The sequence below is a fragment of the Crocodylus siamensis genome, chromosome 7 (assembly GCF_052110815.1).
Source record: "Crocodylus siamensis isolate JL-2025a chromosome 7, ASM5211081v1, whole genome shotgun sequence".
NCBI lineage: Eukaryota > Metazoa > Chordata > Crocodylia > Crocodylidae > Crocodylus > Crocodylus siamensis.
In genome coordinates, this window is record NC_143401.1 from 5,218,811 (window position 1) to 5,236,090 (window position 17,280).

The 17,280-nt window shown below is 64.7% G+C and overlaps 1 protein-coding gene across 4 annotated transcripts in view; it reads right to left on the reverse strand.

Annotated features, from left to right (window-relative positions):
- Window positions 1-569: 569 nt before the first annotated feature.
- The window catches only part of NHSL3 (NHS like 3), a 48,775-nt gene continuing 32,064 nt past the window's right edge, over window positions 570-17,280 (reverse strand). For 3 of the 4 annotated variants that reach the window (XM_090056642.1, XM_090056640.1, XM_090056641.1), the window contains exons 2-7: window positions 10,174-10,329; window positions 9,366-9,421; window positions 8,484-8,604; window positions 7,606-7,722; window positions 4,071-7,370; window positions 570-2,185 (exon numbers count right to left, since the gene is read on the reverse strand). In XM_090056642.1, coding sequence (XP_089912768.1) covers window positions 2,163-2,185; window positions 4,071-7,370; window positions 7,606-7,722; window positions 8,484-8,604; window positions 9,366-9,421; window positions 10,174-10,329 — 3,773 coding nt within the window. In that variant the 3' untranslated portion in view covers window positions 570-2,162. Of the gene's footprint in view, window positions 2,186-4,070; window positions 7,371-7,605; window positions 7,723-8,483; window positions 8,605-9,365; window positions 9,422-10,173; window positions 10,330-14,942; window positions 15,394-17,280 lie in introns of those variants that run through there. The other variant, XM_090056639.1, reaches the window with a different exon arrangement.

Here is a 17,280-nt window from a genome sequence, read left to right on the forward strand (position 1 = left end):
GGGGGGATTGCTTTCTTGGGTCAGCCTTGTCTTTTCCCTTGCTGAGACTTGGTGCCCTGAGAGCACAGGAGAGGCAGGTGAAGCTGATAGTGGTGTACCCTACCTGCTAGAAATTGGGCTGAGCCCCCCAGGCTCCCATTGAAGGTGCAGGGCCAAGACCGCTGGGCTGCTGAAGCTGAGGGGAGCCCTCACCCATCCCCTGGGAGGGACCTTTGCTTGGGGAGGGGCCAGAGCTGCAGGCTTCTGCATTAGAGACCAAGGCAGCTTTGCCCGATCTTAGCCCTTGGGACAAGAGGGAAGATGCAAGGTGTACTCTGCCACTAGCACTGCTCCCCCGGGGGAACTGGGCCTGTTGGCTCAGCCTCAGCTGCATGCAGCTATTCCCCGTCCATTGGGACATGGTGCTGCAGTGGCAGCAGGGGACTCCTATGTCACCCTCCTGCACTTTAGTCTGGCTGCTTTCCCTCGTGGGGTAACAGCTCCACTGTATTGCTCTTGAAGTGACCGCACATGTCCCAGCTGAGGAGGGAAAGCCCAGGTGTTATCCACAAAGCACAGGAGGCTGCAAGTTTCAATCATCACCTTTACCAGAGGCATATAGAGCTCTTGCCCACCACGTGGCAGCGTCTCAAGGCAGATGGTTTGGGTTTCCTGGTTTGTACAATTGAGGATATGGAGGTCAGGGGTGGGGAGCCCCAAGAGCACAGAAATAAAAATCCTGGTCTTTGCCCCTCTGAGAGCAGAGAGCAGACATAAAAAAAAAATCACAGGTTTTGGGTCTCGCCTGGTGCTGAGCCAGCTAGGCTCCTGCCACCCAGAGCCTCAGCACCATCTGCTCCTGGCTGGCCTGGCCCAGTGCCCAAGTACCTGTGAGCAACAGGGAGCCATGCCACTTAGAGCAGGCAAAGAGGTCAGGTCTCCAAGGCTGTGGAGCTGCCCCCACTGGCCCTTGCATGCACAGGCTGCAGGGATCAATGCAGCAGCTGGCAGCATTTGTGCATTTGTTTCCAGGCTCAGACTGGAGATGGGGACCGATGCTGTTCCTGTGGGGCTGCCTGCTCCCTTCTCAGAGAGGCAGGGGTGCTGCCAACCTGGGGCACTGCTGGGTCATTGATGGTGAAGCCCGTCAGGGCCTCAGCTTCGTGTGCCTCAAAGCGGCCAATGCACCAGGGCTCGTCCTGAAACCCTCTCCTCCCCACGCCAGCCAGACAAGGCTCTTCCCCAGAGCTGGACTGCCCCCTCTGCTGACCTCAGTCCCTCCTGCTCCCTCGCCCTGCCAGGATGAGCCCTGGGGTGGCAGAGGGCAGGGCCTGCTGCTGCTTACACACGCACACTGGCACACACACACGCACACGGTCCCTGCTCCGAGTACAGCCAGTGCTCAGACAAAGCCTGCCTAAGCCTAGCTGGACCTGCCAGTCCTCTGAAGAGAGCTGGGCTCCTGCATCTGCTCTGAGGTCCAGCTGTGCCCAGGCCCCGTTTCCCCTCTCTGCTTGCTTAGGCCCACTCAGGGCAGGCAGCCTCCCCGGGCCTGCCTCTGGCTGCTCTAGCTGTGAGCTAGCTTTCCTTTCCCTGGGGTCTGCTGGCAACGGTCCCCTCCCAAGCCAGTCTCAGTGGCACTTAGCCAGCGGTGGAGCCTGCCATGTAAACAGGAGCACGTGTGGGCAACAAACCTGGCAGAGGCGCGTGTCCAGCCCCAGTGCCTGTCGCCTTCCAGATCCTCCTCCAAAGTGCTTTGATTCGATGCGGTCCCGGGTGCAGGAGGATGGGGCTGCTCCTCCACAATGTGCGAGAGTGAACCCCGAGCCAGGCTGCCGTCTCCTGACCAGGCCGCCCCGACCAGGGTCCTTGTGCCAGCTGCTCTGGTCAGTCTCTGCCAGCGAGTGGTGCCAGGCTCTTGCTGGCAAACCCACTGCATGGGAGTGGCGAGCCCAGGGCGGGACTTAGTCCATACAAAAATGCAAAATAAAGCTGTGTTATTTAAGAAAGTAAAACCAACACCAGTTTTGCATAAGTATCGTCAAGGCCATCGGAGGCTAAGGCTGTTTGTTGCTTTTTATTGAGTCCGTCGCCAGCTCCACACACATCCTTTGACCTGTCCAGGTCCCTGAGAGAGATTTGCGCTCCTGTCTGTTGGGGCACCAGGGCTGCAGCGTCGTCCTTCATGCGGTCTCCTCCCTTCTGTCTGTGGGGAAAGGAAGAGGTTCCTGTTGGAGACTTGGCCATACTCAGCCGGGGGAGATGGACACAGGCTCTGAAAGTCTGTCCTTTGCCTTCGGGTAGCGAACCTATCACTGAAGCCACCAAGCTCATCTGCCCCTCGTGCTGTCGGTTGTGCACCGCATGTTTCCTGTGCCCAATTCAGCTGATGCAGCCTAGCTAAAACAACTATGCTAGACTGAATCCACCTGATCCCGGAGGCTCAGCAGATCTAGACTAGCCACTGCGTGGGTGGGAGACCACCTTGGACTGCCTGGTGCCTGAGATCCAAGCCAAGGAGCAGGGGGCAAACCCCTGCAGAGGAGCAGACTCCAGAAACCAAATGAGGCTGTTGCCCAGCTGGCAAACAGGAACTGAATGAAGAACAGCCCTAGCCTTGGAGGCTTTACCTCAAGCCACAGCAGGCTGTGATTTTCGCTCAGGAGGTCCTTTGTGTGTGGGTCAAGATGGCAGCTCTCACCCTGACGCTGCTGCCTTCTGCAGCTGAAGAGCCCCTGAGCCAATGCAGACAGGGCTTATGCCTGTCTACCAGCTGCAGAGTATTGCCCAGAGAGGTAGAGGTGCCCTCTGGCTCTGGGCTAGCTGTTGGTTAGCCTCCCATTCCTTATGCTGTCCCCATGGGCACATGGACAGGGGGTGCCAGGCAGCCCAGGAGCAAGAGGTGAAATGACTTCCCTGTGGACCACAGGCAGATCTCCAGGGCATCAGCCAACCTGCTTCCCTCCCCTTCAGGCAGGGTTGGAAGCTCCAACAGATTTGGATGGGGAGACTGGGCTGCCTCCGCTGGGCCTGAGTGCTGGCTCTCTGGCAGCTGAAAGGGAGGCCTTGGGGCTGTGGGACAGGCATGTGCCCTTCCCTCCTGCCTGGGCCTGGGCCATCTCAAGGCAGAGCCTGTCTCTGGAGCTGCTCCTTGCCCCTAGGCTGGGCCAGCATAGCCCTGAATGCTGGGCTGCCCCTGCCGACTGTCTGGGGACTGAAATGGGACTTTGGCTAAACGGAGGCAGCAAGGTCCAAGCTGCTGCTGGGAAACCTCCACCCAGCTCCCAGCCCTGGGGGCTCCGAGTTCCTCCAACACTGCATGTTGCAGCCCCGACTCTGGGCACGCGAAGGAGCACCTCAGTTCTGACACGGCTGAGTCTACAACCAACCCCAGTGCTAAAGAGGAACAGAAGAACTGCCGTCTGCTGGGCTGGACCATACGTCCATCTTGCCCAGTCTCCTGTGCCACCATGGCAGGGAGCGGACACTGAAAGGGAGAGTGAACTGGCTTTGACCAAGGTCTTTCCCACTGTTCCTCTCTCGCTGGCAGCCTCCAGCATTTAATGTCTAGGACATTCGGATTCAGAGGCTGTCTCAAACTCCCATGCTCAATAGCGAGTGACGCTCCTTTCCTCCAAACATGTGTCCAGTCCCTTTGTTAGACTCTCAGCTTCCACCACCTCTAATGACCACCGAGTTCCACACTTGAATGACAGGCTGTGTGAATTTCTTTTGCTTGTTTTAACCTTACTACCTACTAGTTTCATTTTATGACCCCTAGTTCTGCCACCTGACCTGGCCCAGGGAATGAAAGGAAGGAACTAGCTGGAAGCTGAGATGGTCTTTGGGGCTGAGACATGCACAAACCCCGCCAGGCCCTTGTTCTGGGATGGCTGGGATCCCCTGCGGTGGGACCCAGACATGGGCAGAAGGCACTTGCCAGTGAGAGCTGCTCAATGCATGGGGGCAGGACACAGTGCTGCAGGCTGGGGCAGGGCCCTGCGGGAGCTGGGAGTCAGGCGGGGGTGCACCAGCAGAGCTGCGGGTCTGCTTTCTGCCCACCTACCCCAGCCCCTTCCCGCCCCCAGTACCTTGTGCTGGGGGATTCTGCGATGGCGCCTCTGGGCCAGCCAGGTGCCCGGCTCTGCTGCTCTCTGCTGGGAGAGCCGTGTTCCCCGACTGCTCGCTCTTAGTCCTGTTTTCTTCCGCTGTGGCTTTGCTGTCTGGCAGGGGTGAGCTTAGCGCCTCCACTCCCTGCGGCTTCGGACTTGCAGGCGACTTGGGCTGCGCTGTGCCCAGGGAAGGCTTCCTGGCGACTGGAGGTGGGATCTTGCTGGGCTTTCTCTGTGCTTGTGTCTTGCCAGGGGCTGCCTGGCATGGCTGGGTCGGTGCCGGGGCTGAGGACCGCTGTCCAGAGAGATTCATCAGCTCAGCGACCAAGTTCCTCTTGAGGTCGGCCTGTGCATCCGGGCTGGAGGGGGTCTCGATGACCAGCTTCTTGGAGCTCTTGGCAAAGATGAAGCTGGCCGTGGAGGCAGGCGACTTGTGGAGGGGGGATACCTGGCCATCCTTGGCATCCCCTGCAAGGGCCTCTGGGCCAGCAGCCACGGGGCCCGGGAGAGTCAGCTTATTGCCACGGGCTGGTTGGGAGGATGCAGGTCCCGGCACCTCCCTGGAAGACAAGGTGGAAGCCTTGAGACGTACGGCATTGTGGAGCTGGTTCAAAGGCACGGTGTCTTTGGAAGGAGCGGGCTGCCGCATGGACAGGGCCCTGCGGATGGGCTTCTGGGGCACAGGCTGGGCCTGTCTCACCTCGCCATTGGCACCCAGCCCAGCCTGGCCAGGGGGCTGCTTGCTGGGGTCTGTGGCCGCGTGGGGATCCACACTGACCGAGCGCAGACGCACCATCTGCAGCAGGGAGGGCGTGACGATGGGCAGGTTGGCATCCTCCTTTGGCATGGGGCTGCTCTTGGTCCGACACGCAGGCTCCTTCTTGGGATCCAGCCGGGAGCCATTCACTGTCTTCTTAAGGCTTGCTTGAGGCTGGAGGCCAGTGGGCAGAGCAGGGGGGGCTGGAGCTGCTGGTGGGGGAGGTGGAGCTTTGGCCCCCACCGGCTTGGGCTGGCTAGGCTGGGAGCCCGGCGGGGCAGCAGGGCCAGGCGTCGAGGCAGGAGGCAACTCCGTGGTGGGAGACGGCAGTGCTGCCCCAGTCGACGTGCCCTCCTGCTGGATCCTGGAGGACACCGTGGCCAAGAAGGGGAGCGAAGTTGCCCCTGGGCTGCCCTGCAGGGGTGCCGCTTTTGTGCCAGGTGGCTGCTCCGTGGCCGCGGGCTCCAGCCGGGCTTCTGCAGCATCAGCGACAGGGAGGTGCTCCGGCGGGGCCAGGGCGGAGAAACAGGCTTCGTCTGGTGGGGGGAAGTCTGCCATGGACAGGTCCTGCTCATCCAGGGCTGGTGGGGGTGGCGGGGGCCACAGAGCGTCCGGCAGGGTCTCCGGGGCAGTCTCTGAGCGGGGTCCCTCTGGGCTCGATTCAGCCTTTTTCGTCGGCGGTGGCGGAGGATGGTAGGAAGGGGGTGGAGACGGAGGGGGTGACTTGGTGTCAGGCTTGGGGAGTGCCGAGGGCACCTGCTCTGCTGCCCTCGAGGCCTGCGGCCCCCGTGGGAGGGGAGAAGAGGTGGTGGGGCTGGCGAAGGGAGCTGCCTGCTGGGGCTGGGTGGGAGGGGGGGAGAAGGGGGCCGGCACCTTGGGGTGAGGAGGGATAATGAACTTCTCCATCCTGCTCTGCAGGGAGGGGATGAAGGCAGCAGGGCCTGGGCCGGTGGGGGGCGGCGGGGCCGTCTCGGCGGGGGCTGGGTCCGAGGCCGAGGAGGACAGGGACGTCAGGGACGAGGACATGGACAGCGCGGGAGACTTGAGGGAGCAGACCCGCTCCGGCTTCTTTGGCTGCGGCCGCCTGGCGCTGGGGGAGGCGGCGTGAGGGCTGAGCCCCTTGCTGGGGAGCGTGGGGGTGCCGCTCTGGCTCGAGTACCCACTGGAGGGGGACATGGTGCGGTCAAAGCCGTCAGGGGAGCTGCGCTTCGGCACGGCCTGCGACTCCCTCAGCGCCAGGACCGTGCCTTCCCCCCTGCCCTGCGGCCTCTCCCCCAGCACCGGGCTGCACCGCGAGATGTCAGGCGAGCTGGCGTCGGCCGAGTAGGCCAGGCTGTCGGAGCGGATGCTGCTGGTCTCACTCAGCGAGGACGGGGAGAAGACCTCGTCCTCGCCGGCGAGGCTCCGGCTGCCCAGGCGCGGCGTCCAGGGTGCGCCACTCTCGTGCTGAGGCCTGCGCTCTGGCTTGGGTGGCAAGCCCAGCACCTTCTGCTCCCTGCCAGCCGCCTCCTTCTCTTGGGCCTTCTGGAGCAGGGAGTGGGTCCTGCGGGGCGGTGCCGGGGGTTTCTTCATCTTCCTGAGGGATACGCTGCGCACCGAGGAGCGGTCGCTCCGCAGGCTGGCGGTGTCCGAGCCGTCCGCCACGCTGCCGGCGCTGTGGGCGGGGGAGGCCCGGCCACTGCTGCCCCCAGCGCGGCACGGCCCCGCCACCAGGAGGCCCCGGGAGGCGGGCACAGGGGTGGGCTCCGACCTGGCGCCGGCGCGCTTCACGGCGCTGCTGACGCCGAGCTGATCCGTGTCCAACTTGCCCGCTGGCTCTGCCTCGCCGCGCGGCCCAGCCTCCACCTTCCTGCTGCCAGAACCGCCGTGGGAGGAGATGGTGGAGCTGTTGGACACGATGGTCTCCGTGGACTGGGAGTGGCTCCAGTTGTCGCTGGAGGAGGAGGGCTCCCGGCTGCGGCAGCTGCTCTCGGAGAAGCGGGTGAGGGAGCGGACCGAGGCAGGGCTGGAGGCCAGGCTGCAGCGGCTCAGCGTCCGCACGCTGGTGCGCGTCAGGGCGACGACATCCACCATGGGGGGCAGGATGGCGTTGGGGATGATCTTGGACAGGTAGGTGCCTTGCGGAGAGATGGACATGACGGGGCGCAGCAGCTCGGGGGACCCGGCGTGGGTGGTCATTCCTGGCACCGCCAGCGACTTCGGCCTCACCAGGGGGGACAGCTTGGCTGCCGTCTTCCTCCCCAGCAGCGTGTCGTCGTAGTACATCCGCTCGATGTGCTTCTGCAGGGCCGCCTCCGCCTCCGCCTCTTCCAGTGCCCGCAGGGACACGTGGGCACCGCCTTCGGGTGCCGGCCGCTCTTGAAGCTTCCCGTCGACAGTTGGGATGCGGATGGCCTCGCCGCCATTCACCAGGACCTGGGGGGCCGCGCCCAGGGGACTGCTGCCCCGACCCACCTGCCCGAGGCCATCCCGGGGGGCGATGCTGCTGGGACGCACCTTTGGCTCGTGGCCATTCCTCAGACCTGAGGGGAAGGAAGGAGCAAAGCCCCTATGCGGTGATACAGATACAGAGGGGCAGGCAGAGCCAGTGGGCTGGGCAGGGCTCAGCTCTTGCCCCCGCAGAGGCTGCGCTGCTACTGGGGGGTGGCAGAGCCTCACCTGCAGCCCGGGGCTGGGTTCTCCGCGGGGAGGGAGCTTCGTCCCCTCGGGGAGGGAGCTGCTCCAGGCAGGGCGGCCCATTCCCCTGCCCCCACTTACCGAGCTCCTTCTGGACGTGGTGGGGGATGCCCAGCACGGTCGTCCTCCTCTCCTTCCTCCTCTTCCCGGCCTTCTCCGAGGACTTTGGAAAGGAGTCATGAGGCCGGAAGGTGGAACCTGGAATGCAACCAGAGGCAAATAAGGTCCCGAGCGTGTGAGCGGCGACAAGCCAGGCACGGTCCACCCAGGACAGACGTCACCCTCCCCCCTGCCGTGGCGCTGGCCTTGCACCATCCTGGCTCCTGCCTGGGGGCAGAGGCCAGCCGGATGCGGGGCAGAGAGGGCCCACGAGGCCTGGAGGGCTGCGTGCTCTGACTCTTTCTTTCTGTCCTTGTTTATCTATTGGATTCCCAGTTTTCCTGCCATGAACCAAAGACCCACCCCGTAGGTGGGGGGCAGGGGCGACAGGGCTAGGGTCCGAGTGACTCTGAGAGTACCACACGAAACAACAGAGATGGGAGCAGGGCCAAGGGGCTGAAGAAAGGGGTGGGGGGAGGCACTGACAGTGCCCATGGCTCCTCCAAGGTACCCGAGATAAGGGTCCAGAGTTAGGCCCCTTAGCCACAGGGCACCTCAGATTGGTTGACCCTCCTACTGGTGCCGTGGATGGCCTGCTTTGCTAAGAAAGCTGGGGGAAGCAAGCGAGGTCTCCTGACCTAATGGGGAGAGACGGAAACAAAGCCTGGCAAGGCATGACTACGGTCCCCCTGGCCCCTCCTGCAACGGGTGCAGTCCTAAAGCCAGCGGCAGCCTCTGTCCCCACTGGAATCCCTCTACTCCTCTGTGGCCCCGAGCCCCCATCCCCACCTGTCCGGCCCACAGCCCTCAGCTGGCCCGTGCTGCCAGATCAACCCCACTCTCCTGCCCAGCCACGGTACCTTTCCGCTGGATCATCTCGGAGCGGACAGAGAGGGCATCCTCCGAGGCGCTGTCTGTCATGCATGACTGTGTCTGGCTGCAGAACGAGAGCTCGTCGTCGTCCATGGACATGTGGGAAGACTGCCGGGGGGAATGTGGGTTCAGAGGGGGCCTGGGCTGGAGCAGGTGATGCCCCGGCAAGCAGCCTCCATGCCCCTTGCTCCTAGATGGGCCCCTCATCTCCTGGAAATCAGCTCACAGGGGGGCATTCCCCCACAGCCAAGCGAGCCGGGTCGGCCCTCGCAAGCAGACAGACCCCTCTCTCTGCGAAGCTGGACAGGAGAGTCCAGACGGGAGCTAGGGACTGTCCAGAGGGAGCAGCCCTGTCCTCCCCTGACAGGTCGCCAGAGGGCACCACTCGCTGCACAGCTGGGCCAGACTGGCGCAACGTGGAGTCCAGACCCCCCTCGCAGCCCAGCCACAGTTCCTGCATGGCCTGGAGACGATCCAGGCACTGGGGACCCCAGTCCCAGGCGGGTGCCCGTGTGCACGCCAGCCTCTCACCAGCAACATCAGCCCTGCAACCCTGCTCTCCCAGGGCCGTTCAGGCTCAAACAAACCGTACCGCTAAACCGTGCAGTGCCGAGAAGCCCCCGCCAGGCCCCTCTCTCAGCGCCTGGCCGTCCACCTCGGCTCCGAGCCCCCGCACTTCCTTCCCAGGGCTGCTACCCTCAGCCAGCCACTCATTCAGGCCCCACCCCGCTGCTGAGACCTCTGTCAGCGCCTGCCCACGGGACTCCCAGGCCTGCACAGCCACGGGGAGGACAGCGTCCAGGCGGCTCGCTGCCCAGGGCTGCCTGCACCCCCATGCTGGGGCATGACCACCCCGAGTATCCACTTACCTGGATGCTGTTGGTGTCTCCATGGTCCCAAGTGCCTTTGGTCTGCTTCTGTTTTTCTAGAAAAGCAACAAAAGGCAAAAATCCTTTAGGGGAGTGGCTGTGAGAGGCCGCCTAGGCTGGAGCAGGGCAGCGCTCAGCAGAGCAGAGCTGGGGGCAGCAGCCAGCCACCCTGCGTGCCACAGCTGGCAGGTGTCCTTTGCAAAATGATCTGTGAGCCCTCAGGGATGCTGTCCCCTGGGATCGATATGCCCTCCCCCAGTGCTGCCTGCGTCTGCCGGCCCCCAGGCACTGGACTCTGACCACCACAGCAAGAGCTCACCCACACGGCCCCTGAACGCGGCCCCCGCGCCGTCCCACCCGCCCACAGCCGGGTCTGGAAGGGGGAGAGGTTGCTGCATGGCTGCAGGCTGGTGGCACTTCCACACCAGACTCAGCAAGGGAAGTGGGGGGGGTGTAAGCGGCTCTGCCTGTCACCTGCTCCACATCACCACCAGCCTGCCAGCCCCTTGGGACACTTCCCCTGGATGCAGGGGCAGGAGGCCCTATCTGTTCCAGCCCCCTGTGCGGTGGGCCAGCTTGTGGAGCCCCTACTCCCACCCGCCACCTCCCCAGAGAGCAGGGAGGGGGCACAAAGCAAGAAACCACTGCAGGGCAGCACGGGGCAGAGGCTGCTCACAGGCTGCGGGCGAGAGGGTACAACGAGGCGGCGATGCCCCTGCAAAGAAAAGGCCCCGACAGGCAGGGAGGGAGCTGTGCAGAGCGCTGCAGGATGCGGATGGGCAAGGAGGTTCCCTGCTGTGCCACAGACCTTGATGCTGCAGCGACTTGAGCCCTGCCTGAGCCTGGTTGTGAAGCTCCTCCAAGTGCGGTGGGCGGCTGCTGGGGAAGAAGACGTTGTCGGGGCCCTCGTTCCTCGTCCGGTACTGCACGCTCAGCCGCTTGTCGTTCTCAGCCTTGGCAGCCCCTGGGAAAAACAGGGAGAGTCAGCCCAGCTGCACCCCCGTGCCCAGCGCCCCACAGCGAGGGGCAGCTCCAGCCTGAGGCCCCACTCAAGGCTCATCTGCACGGCTCCTCTCCCTGCTCCCGCCGGCTTGGGATGGGGAGAGGCCTGGTACCCTCTGGCCACCCAAGCCTCAATGCAACACTGAACTGCTCTTGGCGCCAGCACGTGGTCCCGCTGGAGACCGTGGGAATTTCCCTTGGCTGGCCGGTACTCGGCTGGGGGGCACCACGGGGCTAGGCAAGGGGGCAGGGAGCGAGGGGCTTGGACAGGAGCCAGTCTGCAACCGGGGACAGCAGAGGCCACAAGGATCTTGCGGAGAGGCAGCAGCTGGAGCCCGGGTGCCCACTCCCCCACCACGGGGTACTGCGCTCCGCATGCTCTACACCCGTCCTGCCCCTGCCAGCCTGAGATGCCCACGACTCCTACTGCACATGGGTGCAGCCCTGCACACTCCTGGCACCCAGCTGCAGCCACCCGATCGCATCGGGCTGCACCATCTCGCGCCCCAGGGACATGGGGAACACGGCCCAGGGGAGAAGCAGTGCGTTGCCTGCTTGGCGCCTACAACAGCGTAGGAAATGAAGTCCCCACTCCACTCCCCCAGCCCTGGGTGAAGGCCCACTGTCCCTCTGGGCTATGCAGACCTTACAAGCCCAGCTGAACTCAGCACAGCGGGAGGTGGCAGACTGCCTCTTGGTCTGGGAGGCAGCCTTGGGAGCAGCCCCTGTGAGCTCCCCCTCCCAGGAGGGCTGCACCCAGAGCCCGAGGCAGGGAGCCCAGAAATCCAGCTCAGGCACCTCCTGCTTCTGCCCCATGACCAGAGCCAAAGAGAGGGCAGGGAGCTGGGTCCTGTTACCCAATGCCCTGCACCTGCAGCAACTGCAGGCAAACCCTGGCCTGGACTCCTGGTCCTGCCCGCAGCCGCGCCAGGGCAATGCTCCCGCCCCCCCCCCCCCCCCCCACTCCCTTCCTCCCTGCTCCAGGCGGGGGTCGGCTCAGATGCCGCGTGGCCTGGGTCAGAGCAGAAAACGTGCACCAGGCTGGCAGGGTGGGGCAGGGGCAAGCCTGAACAGGGCTGAGTATGTATGTGGGGAGGCAGGATTCCCCAGGACTGAGCACGCGTGTGCAAACAGGGAGGGGTGAAGGATCCTGCCCAACCCGTGCAAACTGCGCGTTTAAACACACACGCTGCAAGAAGAATCAGATCAGGAGCAAGGAGAGGCCTCCCTGCCCGACGCCCTCCCCCTGCTCCAGCATCCCCGACCCGTTCCCTGCAGGCCCATCTCCCACGGGCACGGCTCAGGAGGCCACTGGGCAGGACGCAGGCGCTAGCTGGGCGTGTGCAGGGCTCCCGCCTGGCCGTATCCATTACATGGGCGCCTTTCACAGGCGGCTCCGCTTGCAGCCCGCGCTGGCCAGGGTGACCCACCCTCTTCCCCCGAGCCACGGGGCCGGCTCGGCTCCACTTGGAAGCAGATCCTGTGCCTTTAAACGTGAATGCACTGAACAAGCGAGAGCTCCCCAGGGTGTATCGCATGACTGATACCAGAACGATCTGTGCACCTTGCACACCACCCAATCGCCGCTTAAAGGGACAGGCCCCACCCGCCAAGGCCAGCAGGCAGTGAGGCCTGGGTGCCAGCCTCCCCCCAGACAGCTGGAGCTGCAGGAGCAGGGGGACAAAGCCAAAGGGCGTGGAGGGCACCCCACGCCTTTAAGCCCGTCCCTAGTAACAGCAGCCCCGAGCCCAGGTGCCCAAGACCCCAGCGATAAACAGCAGAGCTCTCCCTGATCACCGTGCCACACAGGCCAGTTCAGGCTCCCAGCTCCCCTCCATGCCATGGGGCAGGCTCAGCCTGGAGCAAACTACCAGCACAGGGCAGGAACACCAGGCACCTTTGGGTGGCATCAAAGCCGTGTGTCATGGGCCCTACAGGGCTGGGGACAGAGGGAGATTTTCCTGGCAGCAGCAGGAGCCTGAGGATAGATGCCGGCTCTGTCCCTGCTGCCTCTGGGTAGGTCTGCGGGGATCAGGGTGGGAGGCCAAACTCCACACACTGATTACAAGACGACTCTCCCACATCACAGATGGGGAAACTGAGGCTCAGCAGGAAGTGACTCGCTGGCATCAGTGTGTCCATGCAGGGGAGGGCCCAGTCCCCTGCGCTGGCTGCTGCATGCTAACCCTGCTTGGCTTGGAGACGTTGTAGCAGCACAACCACGCCCGCGCAAGGGGCACTGTACAGCAGTGCGAGCCCCAGGGTGGGTGCAATGAGCTGGGCTAACATAGCTCCATCCCCTGGCAGCCCTCCCCATACGTTCCCCCAGCTTGTTCAGCCTCGGACAAGCAGAGCTGCCCCCCCACCACGGAGCTCGTCTTGCATCGCCTGAAGGCTGTGCCAGGACAGCTAAAGTGGCTCAGCGCGTGTGCAGACGAGGCCCCGGGTATCCCTGCTGGACCCCGGCTGCCATCCCTCCTCCCCACCGACCAGCTGCGAGGAAGAAGCAGGGCCCTAAGGGTGCCATAGGCAGGCCTCTATCAGCCCCTCCAGGGCCTGGGAGTTGACAGAGGAGGAAAAGAGTTGATGTCAACACCAGCAGCTGGGAGCAATGAGTGATCAGGCCGGGGGGCCTGGCTGGCACCCACACTCAGCACGGATCCCTGCTTCCCAGCCCCGAGCAAACTGTGCCCACGGTCCTTCTCCTTCAGCCTGGCAGCTCCTTCCCGAGCTCTGGGCGCTTCTCTCCAGGCCCAGCTTTCACCCCAGCGTGGTTCAAAGGGAGATCCCCATTGCCCTTTGTGCTTGCACAGCACATCAGGCCTTCGACCACTCTCCAGTCCAACCCCCCCGGGGCAAGGGGGCAGTCCCCTGGGCACAGAGAGGGCCAGGACTTCACAGCCGCCCCCCCAGGGACATGTCAATAACCACAATGTGGGGACAGCCGGTGGCAGACAGCCATGGCTTGTGCTGTGCCAGAAATCAGGCTGCTGACCCCTATGAGCTTGATGTAAGGTCACACAGCCAGAGGCAGCACAGGAGTCTGGACTGGTTCACAGCCCGTGCTCTTCAACCCACTTCTCTCCTAAGCGCGCTGAAGCCCTCCAGATGCTGACTCAAGGCCCCTCTGGGCTCTCGGCTGCGTGGCGAATCGATATGGCACAGAGAGGTTTTTAAGTGCTGCTAATGCTGTGGAAGTTTCCTCCCTGCCACCCAGACAAGCCAGCGGCTGCAGTCCCCAAGACCAAGCAGCTCCCAGCATCTCGGCCAGGGAATCAGACAGCGCTGGCGGGGGCTGGTGACAGCAGGGGAGGGTGGTAACCACACTGGGGTGGGGAGGTGGGAGCCTGCAGTAAAGCAAGAAAGTAAACCAGGCTCCCTCCTCCAGCCTGGGCATTCACATCCCTCTGATCACACCTCCTGCGAGGCCCTCACAAGCCATGAATTAGCCCAGCCACGACACTAGAGGCAGGGGAACCGTAAACCCATTTCCCAGCTGTGGAAACTGAGGCACACCAGGATGTTACCAGGAGCGCTCGAGATGGGACCTGAGCTACAGAGGCAGCAGCTCTCTTTGCTCACAGCCACCTGTGCCGTTAGGTCACACACCCTCCCCCGCCTGGTGAAGCCATAGCTGTCCCCACGGGGGTCCCTGGTTTGCCATCGCCCGTCAGTCACCACCAAACAGCTGCTCAGCAGCTGGAGGCTCCCACAGGCAGCTCTCACCAGCTGCCCCAGCCCCCCGTTCTGTGCCACAGGACCTGGCCAGAGAGGCTCACGGCTCTCAGGTCATGGGGAGGCAAATAGTTCCCCCCCCGGGGGTATCTCCGGCCAGCCCAAGCTCAGCTCAGCCCAGCTCATCCCCAGCCCTGCTGCAGTGGAGAGAATAACACTTTGTGGTGAGGAAGGGAGGGGAAGCAGCTGGCAGATGCTGCAGCACCACTGCAGACGCGGATACCACCCATCTTCCCGGGGTCTGCAGAGCGAGCCACCAGTCCGAGGCTGCAGAGCACTGGAGCAGCCCCCGCCTGCCCCCAGACCTCCCCCCGGCGTTTGCACCCGGATTAAAAAGCAGGCTGCTGAACGGCTGCAGCGCCCAGCACCACACAATAGGAAGGGACAGGACAATGGAGAGGATTCCACCCTGCTAAGCCGCATAGAAAGAGAGATTGTCTTCCCTGGCCAGCGAGCCAGCCCCGGGCACCCCAGCCGCGCCGGGCCCGGGAGACCCGGCTGATGGGAGACGCACGCACGCAGGCTTCATCCCCGATGCCCCCTGCTCCCAAGACGAGACCACAAAGACGCCGGGCTCCCACCCAGCCGCTTGCTGCTGCCCTGTCAAGCCAATCTCAGCCTACCCCGCTGCCAGCTGCGATTTATTCCATTAACTTCCCACCGAGCGAGGCTGGTGCCAGGGTGACCTTCTGCTGCGCAGCCCTGCAAGGCAGGAGCCAGAGCTGGGGTCCTCTGCCGCCAAGCAGCCGGCTCCGGCCATGCCCCCCGCAGCGGTGGGAGTCCCGACGGCGTGGGGGCCAGCGCGGGCAACAGAGGTTGTTTAAGGACGCCTGCACTCACCTTTCTTCTTAAAGAGAGCTAGGAGAGAGGGGAGGTTCCTCCCAAGGAAAACCACCATGCCTGCGGTGGGGGGAGCTCCCCCGGAGAGTCCGCCGGGGGGCCCAGGCGGCTGCCCTAGAGCACGGGGACGGCTGCCTTTGCCCAGCTGCCTGCCAGCACTCGGGGTCCGCAGCACCGTCGGCTGCCTCGGCTCTCCCGCCCATCCGCGGCTCGGGCCCCGCAGGAGGACGCGGAGCGGCTGCCGGCAGCTCCGCGCAGCGGAGAGCGAGAGCAGGGCGCAGGACCGTGAACTCAAGGGCAGGGAGGGAGGCGGAGGCCGCGGGGAGCGCCTGCCAGCCCCAGCTCTTTCACCAGAACTGCTCATTCACAGCAAAAGAAAAGCAGCCCCTCCTCTGCCCTGCCCCAGGCCCAGCTGCTGCATCCGGAGCACCGTGGGGCCGGCGGGCCATTCCCAGCCCGGCCTACCCCGCGCAACGCAGCGCCGTCCCCGCGCCGGACGGCTGGGCAGTGGCCGGAGCGGCAGCCGCGGGGGCACGACCCTGCCCTTGCCCCCGGCCAGCCCCTCCGCCTAGGAAGCCCTGGAGACCGTCTGCTCCAGGCGCCGGCAGCGGGGAGCAGACTTCGCCACTCCGGTGCCCGGGGCAGCAGGGGTCTTCCCGCGGCTAAGACGCTGGCCTGCCTGCGGGGTCGAAAGCCAAGGGAGCCCTGGGCGGGGGGGAGCCAGGGAAGCACGGGCTGCCCCCTCCCCCTATTCCTGCTCCCTTGCGCCCCAAGGTAATGCCCTGGACAAGCCCTTGGCACCGACCCGTGTCTCTTCCTGCACGGGCCTCTGAGGGCAGGCGGGGAGAGGAGAAGACCAAGGCGGGATTTGATCGCTCTCCTGGGGACGGGACCAGCAGCCACAGCCTTGCATGGCACCAAGGGAGACTTGGGTGGCAAACGCAGTCTCTCTCAGAGGATGGCTCGGTAGCGGGACAGGTCACACCCGTGGACGCGCAGCCGACAACCGCTGGCTGGGCTGGCCGCAGCTGCCTGCGGCGAGGCACGGCGGCCTTCCCGGGGCACTAAAAGAGCTTGCGGCCAACGCCGAGAGGACAGGCCTGGCTCAAGCCTCGCGTCTCGTCTTGGGCGGCAGCTCAGGCTCGGCTCAGCCTGGTGAAGGAGAGAGCGGGGCCGAGAAGGGGAGTGAGGAGCTTGGGATGACACAGCAGCCCTGTGGCCGGGAGCCGGTGCGGCCCTCGCCGAGGGATGCCCACAGAGGCGCAAGCCCCCCGTCTCAGCGCTGCCGGTGCCAAGATCGCTCGGGCTGAGCCCGCGTCCTGGGCTGTGCTGCACCCTCCACCCCGCCGGGGTAACTGGGCATCCTGCAGCCCAGGGGCAGTGCCCTCCCCTCCCCCTGCTCTGGTGGCGAGCTGAATCTCTCGCTCTCGCTGCTGAATATTCATCAGGGCTCTTGGCGAGCGGATTCCCCGGGCAGGCCAGGCCAGCGCCATCTGGCATGCGGCAGGCCTGGGCCTTTGAACAACCCCCAGGAGCATTGCAGGGGGTCGCCTGCAGCTGCGGCGCCGGAGACACAAGGGCCCTCCCTCGCACTCCCGGCTGCCACCCCAGGCCCGCACAAAGCCCGGGGACAGCGGGCAGCTGGGACCAGCCAGTGCTGAAGGGAGGGGTGGGAGGTGGGAAGCAGAGGGCCCCCGCTCCTTCGTGTACAGCCCTGGACCCCGCCACGGGACTCCACCCCAGTGCCCGCTCCGAGGCTCGGCTTGTGGAGTCCTGGCACGCGGGCGCTGCGTCCCCCGGGGCACGGCCGGGCGCAGCCGTCTGTGCAGGGATGGCGGGCAGATTCCTCTGCACTGCCAGATGGGACTGGCGTGTGCCCCCAGGCCAGGAACAAGAGGGGCAGCTCACAAGCTGCTCCTGCCCTTGCCCCAGTACACCAACTGGGAGACTGCACCAGCCGGGAGAGCAGACCCCCCCCCCCCCACACACACACACACCGGCCTCCCTGTTTGCAACCCGGACTGCTCCCGAGTCCCAAAGCGCGCTCCAGCCTGTGTGAAACCTCCAGCGGGACAGGGGTTTCCCAGCTCCTTTGGCTACGGCTGGAATCTCGGCACCCAAGAGGCGCAGGCAGGCAGAGCTGGCCCAACCTGTCGTGTGCGTCCCGCCAGCCCTCCCCTAACTCAGGAGCTCGAGGAAGCAGACAGCGCCTTGCCCCCGAAATGCCAACAACCACAAGACACCACCTCCGCGCCCCACAGCTCCTCTCAGAAGCATCGCTGGAGCCGAGCAGGGTGAGAAGGGCTGGCGGCCACCGCACAGACACCTGCCCGGAGGG